This window comes from Myotis lucifugus, unplaced genomic scaffold (assembly GCF_000147115.1).
Source record: "Myotis lucifugus unplaced genomic scaffold, Myoluc2.0 scaffold_55, whole genome shotgun sequence".
Lineage (NCBI taxonomy): Eukaryota > Metazoa > Chordata > Mammalia > Chiroptera > Vespertilionidae > Myotis > Myotis lucifugus.
The window spans coordinates 4169971-4186711 of record NW_005871103.1 but is presented as its reverse complement, the minus strand read 5'-3'; the positions used below and the strand labels follow the sequence as shown (position 1 = coordinate 4186711).

General features: G+C 47.4%; 1 protein-coding gene across 1 annotated transcript in view; it reads right to left on the bottom strand.

Moving 5' to 3' along the window:
- CADPS (calcium dependent secretion activator) overlaps positions 1 to 16741 on the bottom strand; it is a 447690-nt gene that overhangs the window by 169568 nt on the left and 261381 nt on the right. Inside the window, exons 8-9 of the mRNA XM_023754061.1 lie at positions 11555 to 11666; positions 4090 to 4229 (exon numbers count right to left, since the gene is read on the bottom strand). Coding sequence (XP_023609829.1) covers positions 4090 to 4229; positions 11555 to 11666 — 252 coding nt within the window. The remainder of the gene's footprint in view (positions 1 to 4089; positions 4230 to 11554; positions 11667 to 16741) is intronic.

Below are 16741 nucleotides of genomic sequence, written 5' to 3'. Positions count from 1 at the left end.
ATAACTACCACCACTGACTCTGCTGTAGCTGTCGCTCTCACCTTGCAGCAAAATGCTTGACATTTATTAACTCATTTAATCCTCACAATAACCCTCGGGGCCAGTGCTAGCATTACCTCCATTTCATGCTGAGCAAAACGAGGTCCAGAGAGGTAAGCAACTTGCTCTCAGCTAGTAAGTGGTAGTGCCAAAGATTACAGTCTAGGCAATTGACCAAATTGGCATTTCTATATACTAATATAATAAAGAAGATAAAATGGAATAATAAAGGCATTCAATTAATTCAAAAGAAGGAAGAAAAAGAGGAAAAAGGAAACAGATCAGATGGAACAAACAAAAAACAACTAGCAAGATGACAAACAGCAATGTAATTTAAACCTAACCATTTCAATAATTATCTATATATATAAAAGCCTAAGCGACCAACAGACTGGCCGACCGGCTGGTAGCTATGATGTGCAATGATCACCAGGGGACAGATGCTCAATGCACAGGCATAGAAACATGGAACAAACTGATGAATCTCATAGGGAAGGGGGGAGGAGGGAGGGTGGGAAGATATTAACCAAAGATCTTATATGCATACTAGAAGCCTGGTGCACGGATCTGTGCACCAGTGGGGTCCCTTGGCCTGGCCTGTGGGGATCGGGCCAAAACCAGCTCTCCAACATCCCCCAAGGGGTCCTGGAAGAGGGTGCAGGCCAGGCCAAGGGACCCCACTGGTGTATGAATCCGTGCACTGGGCCTCTAGTATTAAATATAAATAGGCTAAATAAATATTCTCATTAAAAGGCAGAGCTACATTTTGGCTGGTGTTGCTCAGTGGTTGAGCCTTGACCCATGAATCATGAGGTTGTGGTTAGATCCCCAGTCAAGGCACATCCTGGGTTGCAGGCTCGATCCCCGATGAGGGGCATGCAGGAGGCAGCCGATCAATGATTCCCTCTCATCATTGATGTTTCTATCTCTCTCTCCCTTCCTCTCTGAAATCAATAAATAAAAAATTATTTTAAAAAAAGGATTTGTTAAAATGTAAAAGGAAAATCAGAATTCTGAATTAGTCCAGGTTGATGGACCGTGGTTCATTGAATTTAAGTTTCGGGTTTGTAGTTAAGGTTGGACTGAAACTATTCTAGACCTGGCTCTGAGGCTCACTCTGACTTGGGCAAGTCTTTTCCTAATTTGTAAAATGTGGATTCTGAGCCTCAGTTTCCTTATTTGTAAAATGGGGCTCATTCATTCACTTATTTATGCAACAAATAATTTATTGGACTTTTACTTCATGTCAGGCTCTATAGTTGCTTCCTTGAACAAAGGAGACAAATGTCCCTAATGATAAGGAGCTCACAGTTTAGTGGGGAAGACAGACAACAAACGAATAAAGGAAGTTATGAAATGTGAGATGATGATAAGTCTCTAGTAAAAATAAAGCAGAGTAAGAAAGAGAGGGGGACATGGGTGGGCCCGGAAAGGCATTCTGATAAGGTGCGGAGACATGAAGAAACCCAGGTGAGCCATGTGGACATCTGCGTTGGGGAGAAGGAGCATTCAAAGCAGAGGAAACATGGGGACAAGAGCCCTGTGGTGGGGGTCCACTTGGAGTCTTTGGGAAGAGCAAGGAGGCCAGTATGTCTGGAGCAGTGATCAAGGTCAGAGAGGTAATGAAATCCTCATCAGACAGGGCCCGTAGCCATGGTAACAGCATTCACTTTCACTCTGAATGAGGTGGGGAATCAGTGGGGGTTTCTCCAGAATTTGAGTGATGGGATCTGACTTGTGTTTTACAAAAGAATTATTCTACATGGACTACAGGGAGGCAAGGACACCGGGGGAGGCGGGGACTGCATATGAGGCAAGTGCAACAGTGAGGGGAGAAGTACTGGAGGCTTGGATTCTAGTGGAGATGTGGAGGTGGTGATGAGAGGCTGAGCTCTGGCTTTATTATGAAGGTGGAGTGAGGAGAATTGGATGATGGATGAGATGAGGGGTGAGAGAGAAAGAGACCAAGATGATTCCAAGGATCTTAGTCTGAGCAACTGGGTGAAGAAAGAGGCCATTTATAAAGATGGGGGGATAATAATACCTAATCCTTGTGAGGCTGTTTCAGGGATGAAATGAGATCATGTAAGTGAATGCACTTCCTGAACTTAAAACACTACGTGGATGTAAAAGATAATAATTAGAAAGCCACTGAGGAGTTGCTAAGTCTCAAATATGCCCAGGTACCAATGTCTTAAGGCCAAAAGGCAGTGTTGATGTTCTTACTGACATTTTTCTATTCAATAAAGAAAAGTTGTTCTGAATGGGCCAGGGGCTCATTCAACGAACCACAGTCCACCAACCAGGGGTAATTCTGAGTTTCCTTTTATGTTTCAATACACAGCGAAGTGGATACGACTCATGACCTCAGCCAGGCTTCTTAAAAACTCCTCTCTCTAATCCTCTAAGCAGCGACACTGCTCCGAAGTTTCTTTCACTCTCCCCCACACAATGGGGCTCAGTAAAGCTATTTTAAGTTTAAATGAAAAAAAATGTAGTTCATAATATTTCCATTTTCCCTGAATCTTCCCTTGTGCAACTAAGGTTGCTCCCCTGGCTCATGCCACACTGGCTCTGACGGTGCTATATCCACTGTTCACTTTTCAGGACTATTCTAGGCCCTCCTGGTATATGTCCCAGCAGGGGTAATCTTTAAATGGCAGTCTAGTGATATTAAATAGCTATGGAACAGGTCAAAGTGAGCTACATATTTCTTCTTTCATCTATAGGATCAAGATACCTGAAATATGTTAAAAATTTTACAAATAAATCAACAGAAAAGTTCCTGAATCCAGATCAGTTAATTCAATTTCCAACAGAGTCAAGGAAAAAAATGTGGGAACTTGTCCAATGGGAAAAATAATACCTATGCCAAGTATTTGCTCTGGGGATGACATGAGGGAGTATTTGTGAAACTCCTGGTATGGGGCTCCCACAGCCAGGAATGTGGGTTGAGCTACTGATCCCTTTAAAGAAGATTTTAAAGAGCAGTTTTGAGGACAGATATTCATTCATATTTTTGGCCTGTCTCTTTGGTCTGCCCTCCCCTCCTCACTTTTCTCTCTCCGTCTCCTGCTGTGAGCCAGGGTTTTGCTAAAGATGCCAACTTCTCCCTGTGCTACAGAAACCCCACAGAATTCTCCAACCGTTTGCTTGAAACCCGGATGTGTACCTTGAAGAGGAGAGAGATGCGGGAGAATTCCCATTCAACAGTTTGGAATATATGCCAGGAATAAAAGAAGGAGGAAAAGCTGACTCCATATGAGTTGATTGTTTGAAGGTCGCCAAGGGCAACCGCTCACACCCTCTGTATGTGGTTGATAATGAAGGTGCAAGAGAGGGAGTCACAGGCTGAGAAATCAGAATGCCTGGGACAAGGTAGATGAAGCCAATGAAACCTCTGAAGCCGGAATCACCCAGCATGCTTCTAGGAAGGCAGTGGCTGTCCTGGGAATCCCGGCCCAGAGGAGAAGGAAATGGTTCTATCTTGACAGTTAGCACCGAGGCAAACACAGGGCGGTGATCCTAAGAACGGAGGAAGCTATGGCACAGCCGGCCCTCTGCTTCCATGGGTTCCGTGTCCTGCGATCCAACCAACTATGATAAAAAATATTCTAAAAATGGTAGGTTGTGGCCAGTGTCTACTATGTAGTCAGGCCTAGATGGCTGAGTCTGTACTGAACACGTACAGACCTTTTTTCTTGTCATTATTCCTTGAACAATATAGTATAACAACTGTTTACATAGCACTGACATTGTATGAGAAATGATAAGTAATCTAGAAACTAGAAACAACTTAAAGTATATGTGAGGATGTGCCTAGGCTACATGCAAACCCTACGCCATTGCGTCCTGGGGGGTCCTGGACCCAATCTCCATGCAGACCGCAGACAACTGTAAATATGAGAGTAAGTATTTTAATAACCTCTCATGCATCTTTTGTGTTTCTTTCCATGTGGTTCTCTGAGGATCAGTTTTTCTATTTAGAAAACATGTTAAGAAATAAATAGAAGCGTGTCCAAAATTGCCCCTCAGAGAAGGAGCACTTACCCAGAATGCTTCATGTTTTGAGGCTTATCCATTCGGACAGCGAGTTTGATTTTGAGGTCTTGATCCGGGCAGTTTTTGGAGACTGTCATTTTGTGCCACTCTGACTGCTTGGGGCTGTTCGGGGTGGGATGGAGAATAACCTGTTGGAATAAAGGACAACCGTCTTAGCGGGGAAATAGAAGCGCTGCTATGGGCATGTTTTGGTGGATGAGAAACTTTGCTGCGGAGAAGGCGTGTCTTGCGCAGGTTCCATCGCCCAAGGGAGGGCAGTCATGTGAAGCAGAGTCCTGGCCATCGGACTCAGAACCAAGGCTTTGCCTCCCAACCCGGCTGCCTCCTGCCACCCAGCCCGGCCCGAGGACAGAAATGTTGTTCTCTGCTCCCTTCTCTCTCTCCCTGGCTAATTCTCTAAAAGTAAGGATTGTGGTTTGCCTGGTCCTACTCTCCTACTTTTCCAAAGCTCAGAAGCACCACAGCAACAGAATGTTCTCCGCCCATCATCCTCTTCCCAGAGAAGACGGGTGTGAAGGGAAGAAACACCTTACATCTCACAGGGCACTGCTAGCCCACTCTTCTCCCTTCCTTTGGGATCCCTCCCACCATCGCAGCAGGAGAAGCCCTCAGAGGCTGCAGGGAAGGTGGGGGGGCCTTATTTGATGGGTGGGAAATGTGCCATTTAGAGAGGGAAGGGACCTGCTGCCAGTCACACTTCTCAACCGATTTCAGCTGCACTTTCATCTCATCACAGGACGGCCCGCTCTGCCCTGACGGGAAGGGTGGGCTCCGAGACAGACTCCGCAGTGGCTTCGGGGATGGTGCACCCGTGGGCCTTGTGCCTCAGGTCTCCCTGCCTCCGCGGCTGTGAGTGAAGCTCGGTGACTCCCCTTCTGCAGGGAGATGAACGAGTTCCCAGGAGCATGTGGGGCCGGGGGAGCGTGCACCCAGAAGGAGCGGAATTTGGAAGATCCCCTGAACCACAGGGACGGGAACTAAACACAGGACAACAGAAGCTGGGCTGGCTGAGCTTTGCCTCTGCGCTGGCAGCCTGCCCTGGTTGCTTTGGCTTTGCTTTCAAAGCTATTTTCTCCAGGAGTGGGCAGGCTGGCCCCTCTCCTGGGCTCCTGTCACCTCTGGAGGGCTGGGAGGGGCCCTGCAGAGGCTGCCCCACTGTCATGTGAGCTCAGCCTGGGCTCAGAGGCCAGGGGCCCAGGGGTCTCTGGGCGACTGTGCATCAAGAGCTCCGAGAAGAGGAGGGGCCGAGGCAGAAAAGGACCATCTGCCCATATCACAGGCCTCGCTTGTGCTGATTTTCACCCTCTGACTCCAAGCCTGACCCTTTATTTTTTCTTTTTCCATTAAATTCCCTCTCTCTGATGAAGGGAAATTTGTGTATTTTTGCAAAGACGAAATTAGAGTCTTCTCAATGTCTTATGATTGAAATAAAAGAAATCCCCATATTTCAGACCACAGGCTGCCAACGTGTTTTTGACCATGCCTTCCTGCCCAGGCTGGGCTTCTCCTCTGAGCTCCCTGCACATCACCCCACCTCACCTGCCAGGAGAGAGGGTCAGCCCTCTCCTGACCCTTACATCAGTAAGATATTTTGAGCAATTGGCCCAATGTCTGTAACCGTATCACTATCAATATAAAATATGTCAATATGAACACAGGCACGCCTCAGAGATATTGCGGGTTCAGGTCCAGGCCACCGCAATAAAGCAAGAATCGCAAAAAAGTGAGTCACACAAAGATTTTGGTTTCTCTGTGTATCTAAAAGCTATGTTCACACTATACTGCAGTCTATTAAATGTATAGCAGCATTATGTCTAAAAGAACTTTTTTGCTAAAAAAAAAAATGCTAATCATCATCTGAGACTTTGGAAAAATTGTGCTGATGGAATAGCTCAGGCTTGCCACAAACCATCAATTTATTAAAAACAAACAAACAAACCACACAAAACAAAACGGGAAAATTTGAAATGCTGATATATAAATATCAGTAAAAATATATGCCCATATATATATATTTCACATTTATATGTCTACTTTGTGTTAACATTAATTACATATATCATAGAACATACACAAATACAGACGTCTTAAAAGATGGGCTAAAGACAAAAAACTATAGTCTAAGTCTTGCGCATGGTGGTGGCTGTGTTCTATGATTAGCCTTACTTGCTGTATGTTCAGGGCAAGGCTGATCGTTAAGGGTACGGGATGTGAGTCTGCATTTCCCATAGTCCTGACCGGCGTGGGTCCTGTGTGATCACCGGCCGCTTAGTCTCGGGTGGTGACGGAACTCTGCGAGCAGGCCTGGGGGCAGGCCACTGTTATCATGCTGCTTGCCAGGCTTGAATATTAGGACTACCTTCAATCAGAGCTCCTCTGTGGGAATCTCTTTGGGCATTTGTTCAGTCTGTTAATTTAGGGTTAATTTAGCTAAGATTCGATCATCATATATGTAAGTTCACGTCACTGGCACCACTGGCCTTGGACTTGCTGGAGGACGCTGGACGTAAATGAGTCAGGGTGCCACGGGGTGCGGGGGGTGGGGGGACCACTCCCTGCCCTCAAGAGAACTCTGTCATCTTCTGTATCCTGAGACCTGAGCCTGGAGGGTGGGAGGAGGGCTGCTGATCCCAGCGAGGCTGACCCTCTCTCCTGGCAGATGAGGTGGGGTGATGTGCAGGGAGCTCAGAGGAGAAGCCCAGCCTGGGCCGGAAGACAGCAGGCCAGGCCCTGAGCCTCCTTCCCTCCTGCCCATTTGGCAAAGTCAGTGGGAGCAGTGCCCTGGGCGCCCGGAGCTCGTCAGCAGGCCTCCCACCATATGGTTCTGGGCGTTTCCCACGGCCAATATGATGTCCGCTTGCCAAAGCAAATGGCCTCCGCTCAGTACTGGCCTCTCTACAAACACTTCTTCCCCCACGTGGGGGCCTCTGGGGGGACCCCCTCTCCAGTGTGGATGGGGAGATGAGGTCACTGCACTCTCCTCTGTCTTCATCCCCACCCTCCTGACCGGTCGACGACTCCTTTGTACGTGTCAACCTTGCTGAATTATTAGGGTCCTTCTGGGTGCACATAAGCCCGGCGCAGCCCAGACACCTCATCTGGACATTCCAGGCTGCTAATCAAGCACTTCGTCATCTCAGCCGCAGCCATGTGTGCTGTGCTTTGATGTGGTGATGCTGATGTGGGAACACAACTGGCCCCATGCAGGAGCGGTAAGCTGCTCGCCAGCCAGCCCTAGCTGCTCTTAGGAACCTGGGCACCCAGGCAGGTGCTCCCAGGGGACTGTTTCACCCTGATATCCCTCCCTACCTCTGTGTTCCCCTGGCTGGAAGGCATCCCCACCCCTAAGACTGGACTGTGTCCCCTGGCTATGGGCTCCTCCACACACTGCGCTCTAAGTCCTAGTTTTTATGTCCATAGCCTTTACATTTTTTGAGGTTAAGTTTTTGCCTGCCATTATTCCTGTTTGCTCTGTGCATAGCACAAATGACAGAACACATGGGCCCATAATCATTTTTAATGCATAAAAATTGCATAGTATTGGAGTATGGGCATGGGTTTGGGGAAATAGTCACTCTCCTGCCTTTTGTAGAAGTATCAGTTGGCATATACTACTCCTTTGGGGACAATTGGGCAGTATCTATCAAAATTCAAATTTCATTCAGCAAAATATTTTTTGACATTTATCCTATACAGGTACACACATATGTGCAAGGAAATAAATTGAAGATCATTTACCGAAGCTTTGTTTATATAGCCAAAGACTGAAAACAACCTAAATAAATTCTGATGCATCCACACAATGGAATACTATGCAGCTATGAAAAAGGAGGGAAGTCAATATGGCTGACATGGACTAATCTCCAAATACACTGATAATTCAAGCAAAGTGCAGAGCAGTATGCATACAATAATTTTCTAGTGTGTGCTCCTTTTTAAAGAGGGATATATGCACACATGTCTATATATGCTATGCTTGTATGTGCATAGGCTATTTGGGGAAGAATATACAATAAACTGAAAACAAGGCTCTTTCTTTGGGAAACAATACTAGGGTGAGGTGGAAGGAATCAATGGTTTCACTACATGTCCATTTAATTTTTTTTACAGCATGCATAGCTTTTTATTTATTTATTTATTAGAAAGGTTAATAAAAATGAAACATAATAATATGAAACAAGTTACTACTGTGGGATGAATGAAGGTAGAGCCGGGATTTTGAACGTGGCTGTGTCCTGCTACGCTTGGGAAGAACAGCATAGACCAGTGGTCGGCAACCTCATTAGTCAACAGAGCCAAATATCAATAGTACAACCACTGAAATTTCTTTCGAGAGCCAAATTTTTTAAACTTAAACTATATAGGTAGGTACATTGTTATTAACTTAATTAGGGTACTCCTAAGCTGGCCTTTGCTAAAAACGTCCTCAATCTGATTGAGGTACGTTTGCTGAGGTCGACCCCTTCCAACTCTCCCATCCACACTCGTCTTGTATACTTGTTTCGTCTATTTCCTTTCGCTCATCCTCTCTATATGTCCAAACCATCTCAACATACCTTTCTCAATCCTCGACACTACATCTTCTTTCACTCCACAACGTTCCCTAAAATTAACTTAATAAACTTTACTTAAAGTTTTAAGCCAACTTCACACTGTACGTGCACGCCCGCACGTGGCATTTTGTGGAAGAGCCACACTTGAGGAGCCAAAGAGCCGCATGTGGCTCGAGAGCGGCGGTTTGCCAACCACTGGCGTAGACACACTCTCCTGAGGGCTCCAAGGCACTTCACATTGAGAAAGACCACTTAGCAGTCACAGCTGTGGCCTGTGGCGGTGCCACCAGCAGAGGGCGCCCCAGCTGGCACGAGGGCCCGTAGGCCAGCGCCAGAGCAACTGGCAGGAACAAGTGTAAACTAGTATCTGGGGGAATATATAAGAGAGAATGATCTATTAAGAAAAGAATGGCTGTGTGGGGCCTGTGGTGAACTCATGGCCACAGAGCTGAGGAGTGTATTTCTGCTGAGGACGCTGTGGTGTAGTAAAAGTGGCCCTGCGGTGAGGCAACATCACTCCTGGTGAATTACCGCCTCCGGACCCAGCGGGCAGGTCAGTACAGGAGGAGTGCTATCTGCAGCTGCCTCACTGGGACCATGGCGAAGGCTGGACGAGGGGCTGCACATTAAGGGCTTAGGACAGCGCTGGCCAGCACTGCCCGGGACCCAGCAAACCCGGGGGCTCTGGGCAAGCTTCCTGACTCTTCAGGAATCAGTTTCTCATCTCCAAAATGAAAGGCTTTGACTAGCCCAGTGGTTTCAACTTTTCTGAGTGGGAACAGCTTTGAGAAGCTGGTGAAAGCTTTGAACTAGTGAGTCCAGAAAAATGCACATATCCGCTCCCCCCGCCCCCCACCAACACACACACACACACTATTTGCAGACAATTTCGAGGGGCTCCCGGGTCCCCTGGAATCCTCCCTGGACTCAGGTTGAGTGCTCCTGGGGTTGTCTCTTCTAACATGCATATCCTAGCTCTCTGAGACTCTCGGGATTCTTGACACGATTCTTCATGGAAAAAGAAGTTTGCAGAAAAATAAAAGGCAGGCGACTTCCCCATCTGTGTGCCTCTCCCGAGGAGCAGAAATGAATACTTGTCATTTCTCAAAGAAAACACTACACGTCTTCTTTTCTTTCATCCCCCTCCTTTTTTGGGGGGAAGCACTCTTTTTGCTATTAGCTTTGTTTGCTTTGTGTTTTACTTCCATCTGTGGTGCGGGTCCCAGTAATATGACTCCAGGTCAGGTCTACAGATGAAAGGCAGAAAAGGAAGTGAAAAGACAAAGGAAGAGAGAAGGAAGCGTGGGTAATGTGTTCTTGCTGGCGTTGTGATGTGCGCACACCTGTGTGCTTATCTTGGGGTATTCTCTTATTCTCTAGATAAAATATCAGAGGCCCAGAGAGGTTAGAAGTCTTGGCTGAAGTCACACAGCTTTCAGAAGGGATTGTTCATTCGGCCAGTGGGAAATGAAGTCTATTGAGAGTCTATGTGCTGGGCTCTGGGAATGGGGTGACGGACAAATCGTTTAAGTTTCTGTCTCCATGGAGCTTTCACAGCCTGGTGGGGAGGCTGGAGGTAAACATTTCTGTAAATTCTTCCTCTCTTTCTCTCAGTGGTGATAGGCTCAGTGGAGGATCTGAACAGGGGCTGCGGTAGCAATTAAAGGAGGATGGATAGCCAGCAAGGGCTGTCTGAGGAGGGAGGAGGGGCATGTATAAAGAGGTAGCCTTTCAGAGATTCGGGAGGTGGGGCCAAGGCTCCAGGCAGACAGAAAGGCCCCTGAGGCGGGAAAGAATTTGGTTTATTTGAAGGACTCAAATTTGGCTGAAGATACTGGGGCTCAGTGGCAGCAAAGGGCTGAGGAGGCGGGCAGAAGCCTGATCCCGGATCACCCGAGCCTTTGTAGGCTGCGTTCCAGAGCTCAGATGTTATTATACGCAGTGTAGGGTGATGGAAGCATTTCCAGCTAATTAACTTCCGGTCTGAAAATACCACTGGCTTTTTGGTGCAGCGTCAATAGCTGAGATGCAAGAAGAAATGCCTTTCTGATCTCAGTAGTACTCAAAGGGAGTGGTACCATCCACCGGATGTTTCAAAAATTGGGCGGGAGGACTTTTTTGGTTGAAAATCATTGGTGCTGAGCTCTGTTGGTGTGGTAGTTGCATGGTGGGCCCCAGGGATAGTAAACATCTGGGAACGGAGTGAGATGACCCTTTCCAATAGGGAATTGTCCTGCATCCCACCTGACTTTTGAGTATTCCCACTGACTATAAACGCAGGTGGGAAAACCTGTTGATGACTTAACTGGGTCCAGCTTCTAAAAGATTTGTTACCCATGCACTCAAAGTATATTTCGCACTTTTCCAGGGAAATAAAAGCAATGTTGTTACCAACACTGGTTTATCCATTCAATAAGCCAGTTCGCTGGTGCTCAGGCTTTGGAGTCGCCAACCTCCACAGCGGATTTTTATAATTTCACATCTTGAAATGATACTATCATTGAGTCATTGCCTTTGATTCTCCCTTTATGTGATGTTGAGTTGATTTAGATTGTTAGGTGGGTCGGTTTGTTAAGTCACCTAAGACTTTCACTTCAGGATAGTAAAGGGCATGGAGCGCTTTGGCCTGAGGGGTGTGGGTTGGAAGGTTGGAGGACCCTGCTTGGTAGTTGGTCTTCGGCAGAGTGCACTGTGGTGACCAGATTGGGGGCGGGGAAGCTGAGGCTGGAAGAGGTTGAAGCACTTGCTTGCTCAAGGTTGCACCGTCCATGCAGAGAGCACCCCGGGATCTAAATGGCCAAGCCAGTCCTTCAGCTCTTGGCAATGCTGCCTCGGGGGACCTGGAGGCACCCGCTCTCTGGAGCAACCTACGTGCATCCGGCTGTGAGGGGAGCACTTACCCGCCCGAGTTCCTTGTCCTCCAAGGCCAGGACGCCGGTGCTCTCTGTGAACAGCTTCACCTTCACAGCAGGCAGCGCGTGGGTCGTGGAGAAGTCGCCCTGGGTGCCCCAGCTGTGGACAGAACAGGAGAGGTCAGTGTGGAGACCTCTGCCCGGAAGATGCTAAACTCAGCTGCCTTCTTCCTGGGTCGGGTGAGTGCAGGGTTAACCGAGGCGGCGCTGGCTGTCACATCCTCCTCCCCGCTCCCCCCAAAAGCTGCCACAGTGACAAAAAGTGTTAATTATCTTGTTAGGCAAATGCAAGACAGATGCTCAGAAAGTTGCCAAGGGTCTTCACGGAGCACGGGGAGGAATCAGGAGTTAGCATGAAATCAAGTGGTGAGAACTTTCCCTCATGCTCCTGCTATACCTACACATATTCTCAGGTAACCACTAATGAATATTTCCTCGCATCCTCGGAGTCCCTGGTTCTTAGAAGCTGCAGTTCCAGATTTTGAGATGGGGCTTCATTTGGTCTGAGCCAACACCTGACTTTAAAACGAGACTTCCGTAGTAGTGGGAAGTGGGGTGCTGAGGAGCCTCACTTCTCTTGGCATTCAAAGATGAGTGGGATAGAGAGTGGGTGGAGCTCAGCCTGTCATGAAAGATGGAAGGAGGGAAGTGGTAAAGTCCCTTCCCCACTCATGGTGTGTGGGCATCTGAGTCTCAGACCACCCCGAGGAAAGCCTGGCTTACCTAGCACAGGGTAGAGTGCCAGGCGGGGCTGACAGGAGCCCCTGAGGGGCCCCTCACATGTGGCCTCTCCATTCACTCACCTTATGGATACATTATAATTTACTTAATCATTGTTCTATTATTGAGACTGGGATGGACATTACTTTTTTATTTCAACTCTGATCATTATTCTTACTTGTTAGTACAGGGCCATCTCCACCCACTCTTGTATCTGAAACTTGACCTTCTGGAAGTGTCACTGCATTGCACTGAGCCCCTGCCCTAAACCCTCCCATGGTAGCTGCTCCAATGCCCACAAGATGCCATCCAGACCCCTTGGTGTGGTCTCCCATTCACCCGCTGCAGTGCCATGGGAGTCTGTCGGGGCCACCTCGGGCTGTTGCAGGGCTGTTGCCTTTGCTGGTGCTTCTTCCCACCACATCCTCCTTTTGGTTCTCTCTTACATTAGCTTGGACACCCCTTTCCCGGAGAACATGGCCCATGGTCTCCTGGTGTAAATTGGGCTCCAGTGTGAAACGCTCTTAAAATATTATTTAATTTCCTGTCCTGGAAATCACTGGATTTTAACTGTTGATTTTATGATTGTTTATAGCTGAATCCCCTATGATTCTGGAAGTTCTGTAAGCACTGAGACTGTGTTTTATTTATATTGTATACCTAGTGCTTAGCACCTAGAATGCGCTTAATGAGTTTTGTCTAAATGATGCCAAATATATATTCTTTTATAAAACTAGGAATCAGGAAGAGATAAAACTTTATATAGAGACATGTCTTTATTTTGCCGTCTTTGGTGGCCAATTTCCATATTGCAAAATATTCATTAGCTATACTTTAAAAAAAAATATTTTATTGATTTTTTTACAGAGAGGAAGGGAGAGGGATAGAGAGTTAGAAACATCGATGAGAGAGAAACATCAATCAGCTGCCTCCTGCACACCCCCTAATGGGGATGTGCCTGCAGCCAAGGTACATGCCCTTGACCGGAATCAAACCTGGGACCCTTCAGTCCACAGGCTGACGCTCTATCCACTGAGCCAAACCGGTTATGGCATTAGCTATACTTTTTAATTACTCTCTAATACTGTACCTTATGGATACATTATAATTTACTTAATCATTGTTCTATGATTGAGACTGGGATAGACATTTCTTTTTTATTTCATCTCTGATCATTTCCTTGGGATAGAGACCTAGGTGGGAGATCATTTCTTTATGTGTCAATAAGCATGAATACTGTCAAGGCTTGGGCCCCCTATTCTGAAAATGCTTTCCATAACGGTGAGGACTGTCCTTCTACCACCTGGGAATGGGAGTGCACATCACAGGGTGTCTTGCCATCATTGGATGTCCCTAGTCACTTTATTTTTCCTGGCCTATTTTGTCATTATCATTTTCATGGGCATTTTTTGACTAACAGCAGCTTGACTATTTTTTTCTGTTCGTTGGTTGCATTTTTTTTGGTAAGTGATAGAAATCTGACTTCTAATCTCACTGTTGCACTCAAATAAGATCAAAGAACTGAGGGCTCTAGAGAGAGTTGGCAAGAGAGCACCAGAACAATGCGGGGAGGGGAGCCCATACCCATGGGGGTCTGTGTGGGCAAGAACCATGAGGAAGCGTAACAGCCACAATAGAGAAAGGAAGAGGACACAGACAAGGACACTAGCAGAACAAGAAGTTACAGGTTTCAAACCCAACAGCAGAATGTTCAGTGTATAGATAGAAAGTTTTAATTTTGATCGTCAGCAATTGTGGCAAGCCCCAAGATAGGGCAATTTCTGTCTGAGCAAAGGCGACTTGACAAGGCACAGCATTTTGAACCAGATATCCTTAGTTCAAATCCTGGTTAATCACTTACAAACTGTAGGACTTGAGGCCAATTAATTAATGTTCCTTTATCTCATGTGCTCAGCTATAAAATAACCTAATTTCACAGCGAAAAATAGTAGCAGGCTTGAAACAGGAGGAGAACACAACACATTTTGGCTTCCTTCCCTTCTCTGAATAAGGATATGTCAGAAGTATTCTCCTAAGGGTGACGACCACTCATGTTTCGTGTTATCTACTCAATACGTATCTAGGAAGCTCCTTAACTAAGTCTGTCCCTTTGCTGGGCAAGCAAGACAGATACTGTCCTTACTACTACACAAGGTAACTAGTAAGACTGCTAGTATCGTCCCTATTTCACAACTAGAGGCCCGATGCACGAAGATTCGTGCAAGAATAGGCCTTCCTTCCCCTGGCTGCCGGCACCGCCTTCGCTCCGGCCCGGAGCCGCCTTCTGCCTCTCGCCTTGTCGTGTCAATTTGCATATTCCCTCCTTATTGCCTGTGGATGTCGCCATCTTTGTTCTGAAGTTACGGTCAATTTGCATATTCTGTCTTTATTACATAGGGTTGAAAAAACAGGAGAAACTCAAGATCTTGTGTATCTTATGCCAGTGAATTGCAACTAAGTTGGCCTAGAACACAAATCTCTCAATTCCTAATTTACAGCTCTCACTTTGATTATTGTCATGATTATCAACAACAAGCACTATTAATGATTAGCAAATAGGCGAAAACATGAGCATTAAATTATTATTTATGATTTATTGTGCTAATAATCTTTTTGGCCATTTATCATGGTTGGTTATAGGGATGAGGAAGATTCCTGCTGGAAACCAGGATAGTTCTGGAATGAGATGTTTTCACACTGAGCCACCAAGAGCCCTGATCCCAGTGCCTGGGGTCCCCCACACTGCATCCCCAGGATGCTGTCCCTGGACCCGGTGTGCGGGATTTTGTGACCTGCTCAGTAGGCACCAGCCAAGTCTGCCTGAACCCCAGCTACTACCCAACGATGCTCAGCTCACAAGGCATTCAACGTGCCTCGGACTGTGGGGCAGGGCGAGGCCTCCAAGACCCGGTCAGCTGGATGGAGGTCACGCTGCTGGAGGCCGCCCTGACCACCCCTGGCCACCGGACACTGAGCAGCTTTCCCTTCCCACCAGGCCCGCAGCTGTGCTTTTGGCTTCCTACCCTGACCCTCGGCTCACCTTAAGTTGTTAGGTCACTACTGAACCCCACGTTACACATCGGGTTTCAAAATGGTAACCTGCCCCCCTGGAGAGGCAAAAAGAGAGAATCTCTAGTCTAATCAGAACTGGCTACATTTTCAGGGCCCAGAGCAAAATGAAAGTGGGGGCTCCTAATTCAAAAAGCATGAAAAAAGTGCCACTCAAGGTACCAAGATGTGCAGCATTTTCCTTTCTCTGAGTATTTCTTTTGCCCAAATGCACATCCCATTGTTTCATCAAACTTCACTTACAAACACAAGTTCAAAGATAAAATTATTGAGAATTTCAAGATGGCAACAACAGAGCATTTCACCCAAATTAGGGCCTGTGTGAGCGTGGGGCCTGTGCAGCTGCTGAGTCCAGTGTCCTCCAGTCTGTTCTGCCCGGACTGAGGAGAGATGGCTGGGAGGCTGTTCTGCATGGACGGAGGGGGCAGCAGTGGGAGGCTGTTCTGCATGGATGGAGGGGACAACAGTGGGAGGCTGTTCTGCATGGATGGAGGGGACAACAGTGGGAGGCTGTTCTGCATGGACGGAGGGGGGACAACAGTGGGAGGCTGTTCTGCATGGACAGAGGGGGGCAGCAGTGGGAGGCTGTTCTGCATGGACGGAGGGGGGGCAGCAGTGGGAGGCTGTTCTGCGTGGACCGAGGAGGGACTGGCTGCCACTGGTGTGACATGAGACCTTTGCCCCTCGCTACAGTCATTGAACTCTGTAAAAACCACTCCTGGCTTCTTATTGTTAATCTTTCTATTCTTAGGAGCTGAGGAGGTTTAATTATTAGCATCCTTCCCTGTCCCTCTCCCCTTTGGGAAGAAACATCATGAAAAGGTCCACTCTTTGTCTTTTTCCGGCCATGGGGAGACCCGACTATCTTTATATTAAAAACAGCTGGTATGTATTCAGAGAGTACTATGTGCAAGGCACAAATTCCTACCTCAAAAATGTTATGCAGTCACGCATGCATTTTATCTTGGCCATCCTGTGAAAGGCTTACAATTACATGCCCCCCCCCCCCCCAGCTACGGATGAAAAACGGAGGCTCAGAGAGGCCGGCAAAGGGCCACAGGCAGGGAGCAAACACCTGTCTGACTCCACAGCCCACTCTTACCCCTGCCTCTGTATTGCCTTCCTCACACCTTCCCCAACTCTCTGCTCGGTGGCTTGATCTGGTCAACATCAGTTACCTGTGAACTCAATGGGAGAATTCCTTTTCAAGACCAAGGGGACTGGGCTGCTCTAACCTCTCAGTTTGGATTTATTCACATGGTCAGTACACGTCACAGAGTGCGACATTCCTGCGGCCAAATTAGCTGGTGCAGGAAGCGGCGACCAGCCTGTGGGGCCACAGTGGATCAGTGACTCTCCGTCTTATTGGGCCGTCCCTCTCTGCTC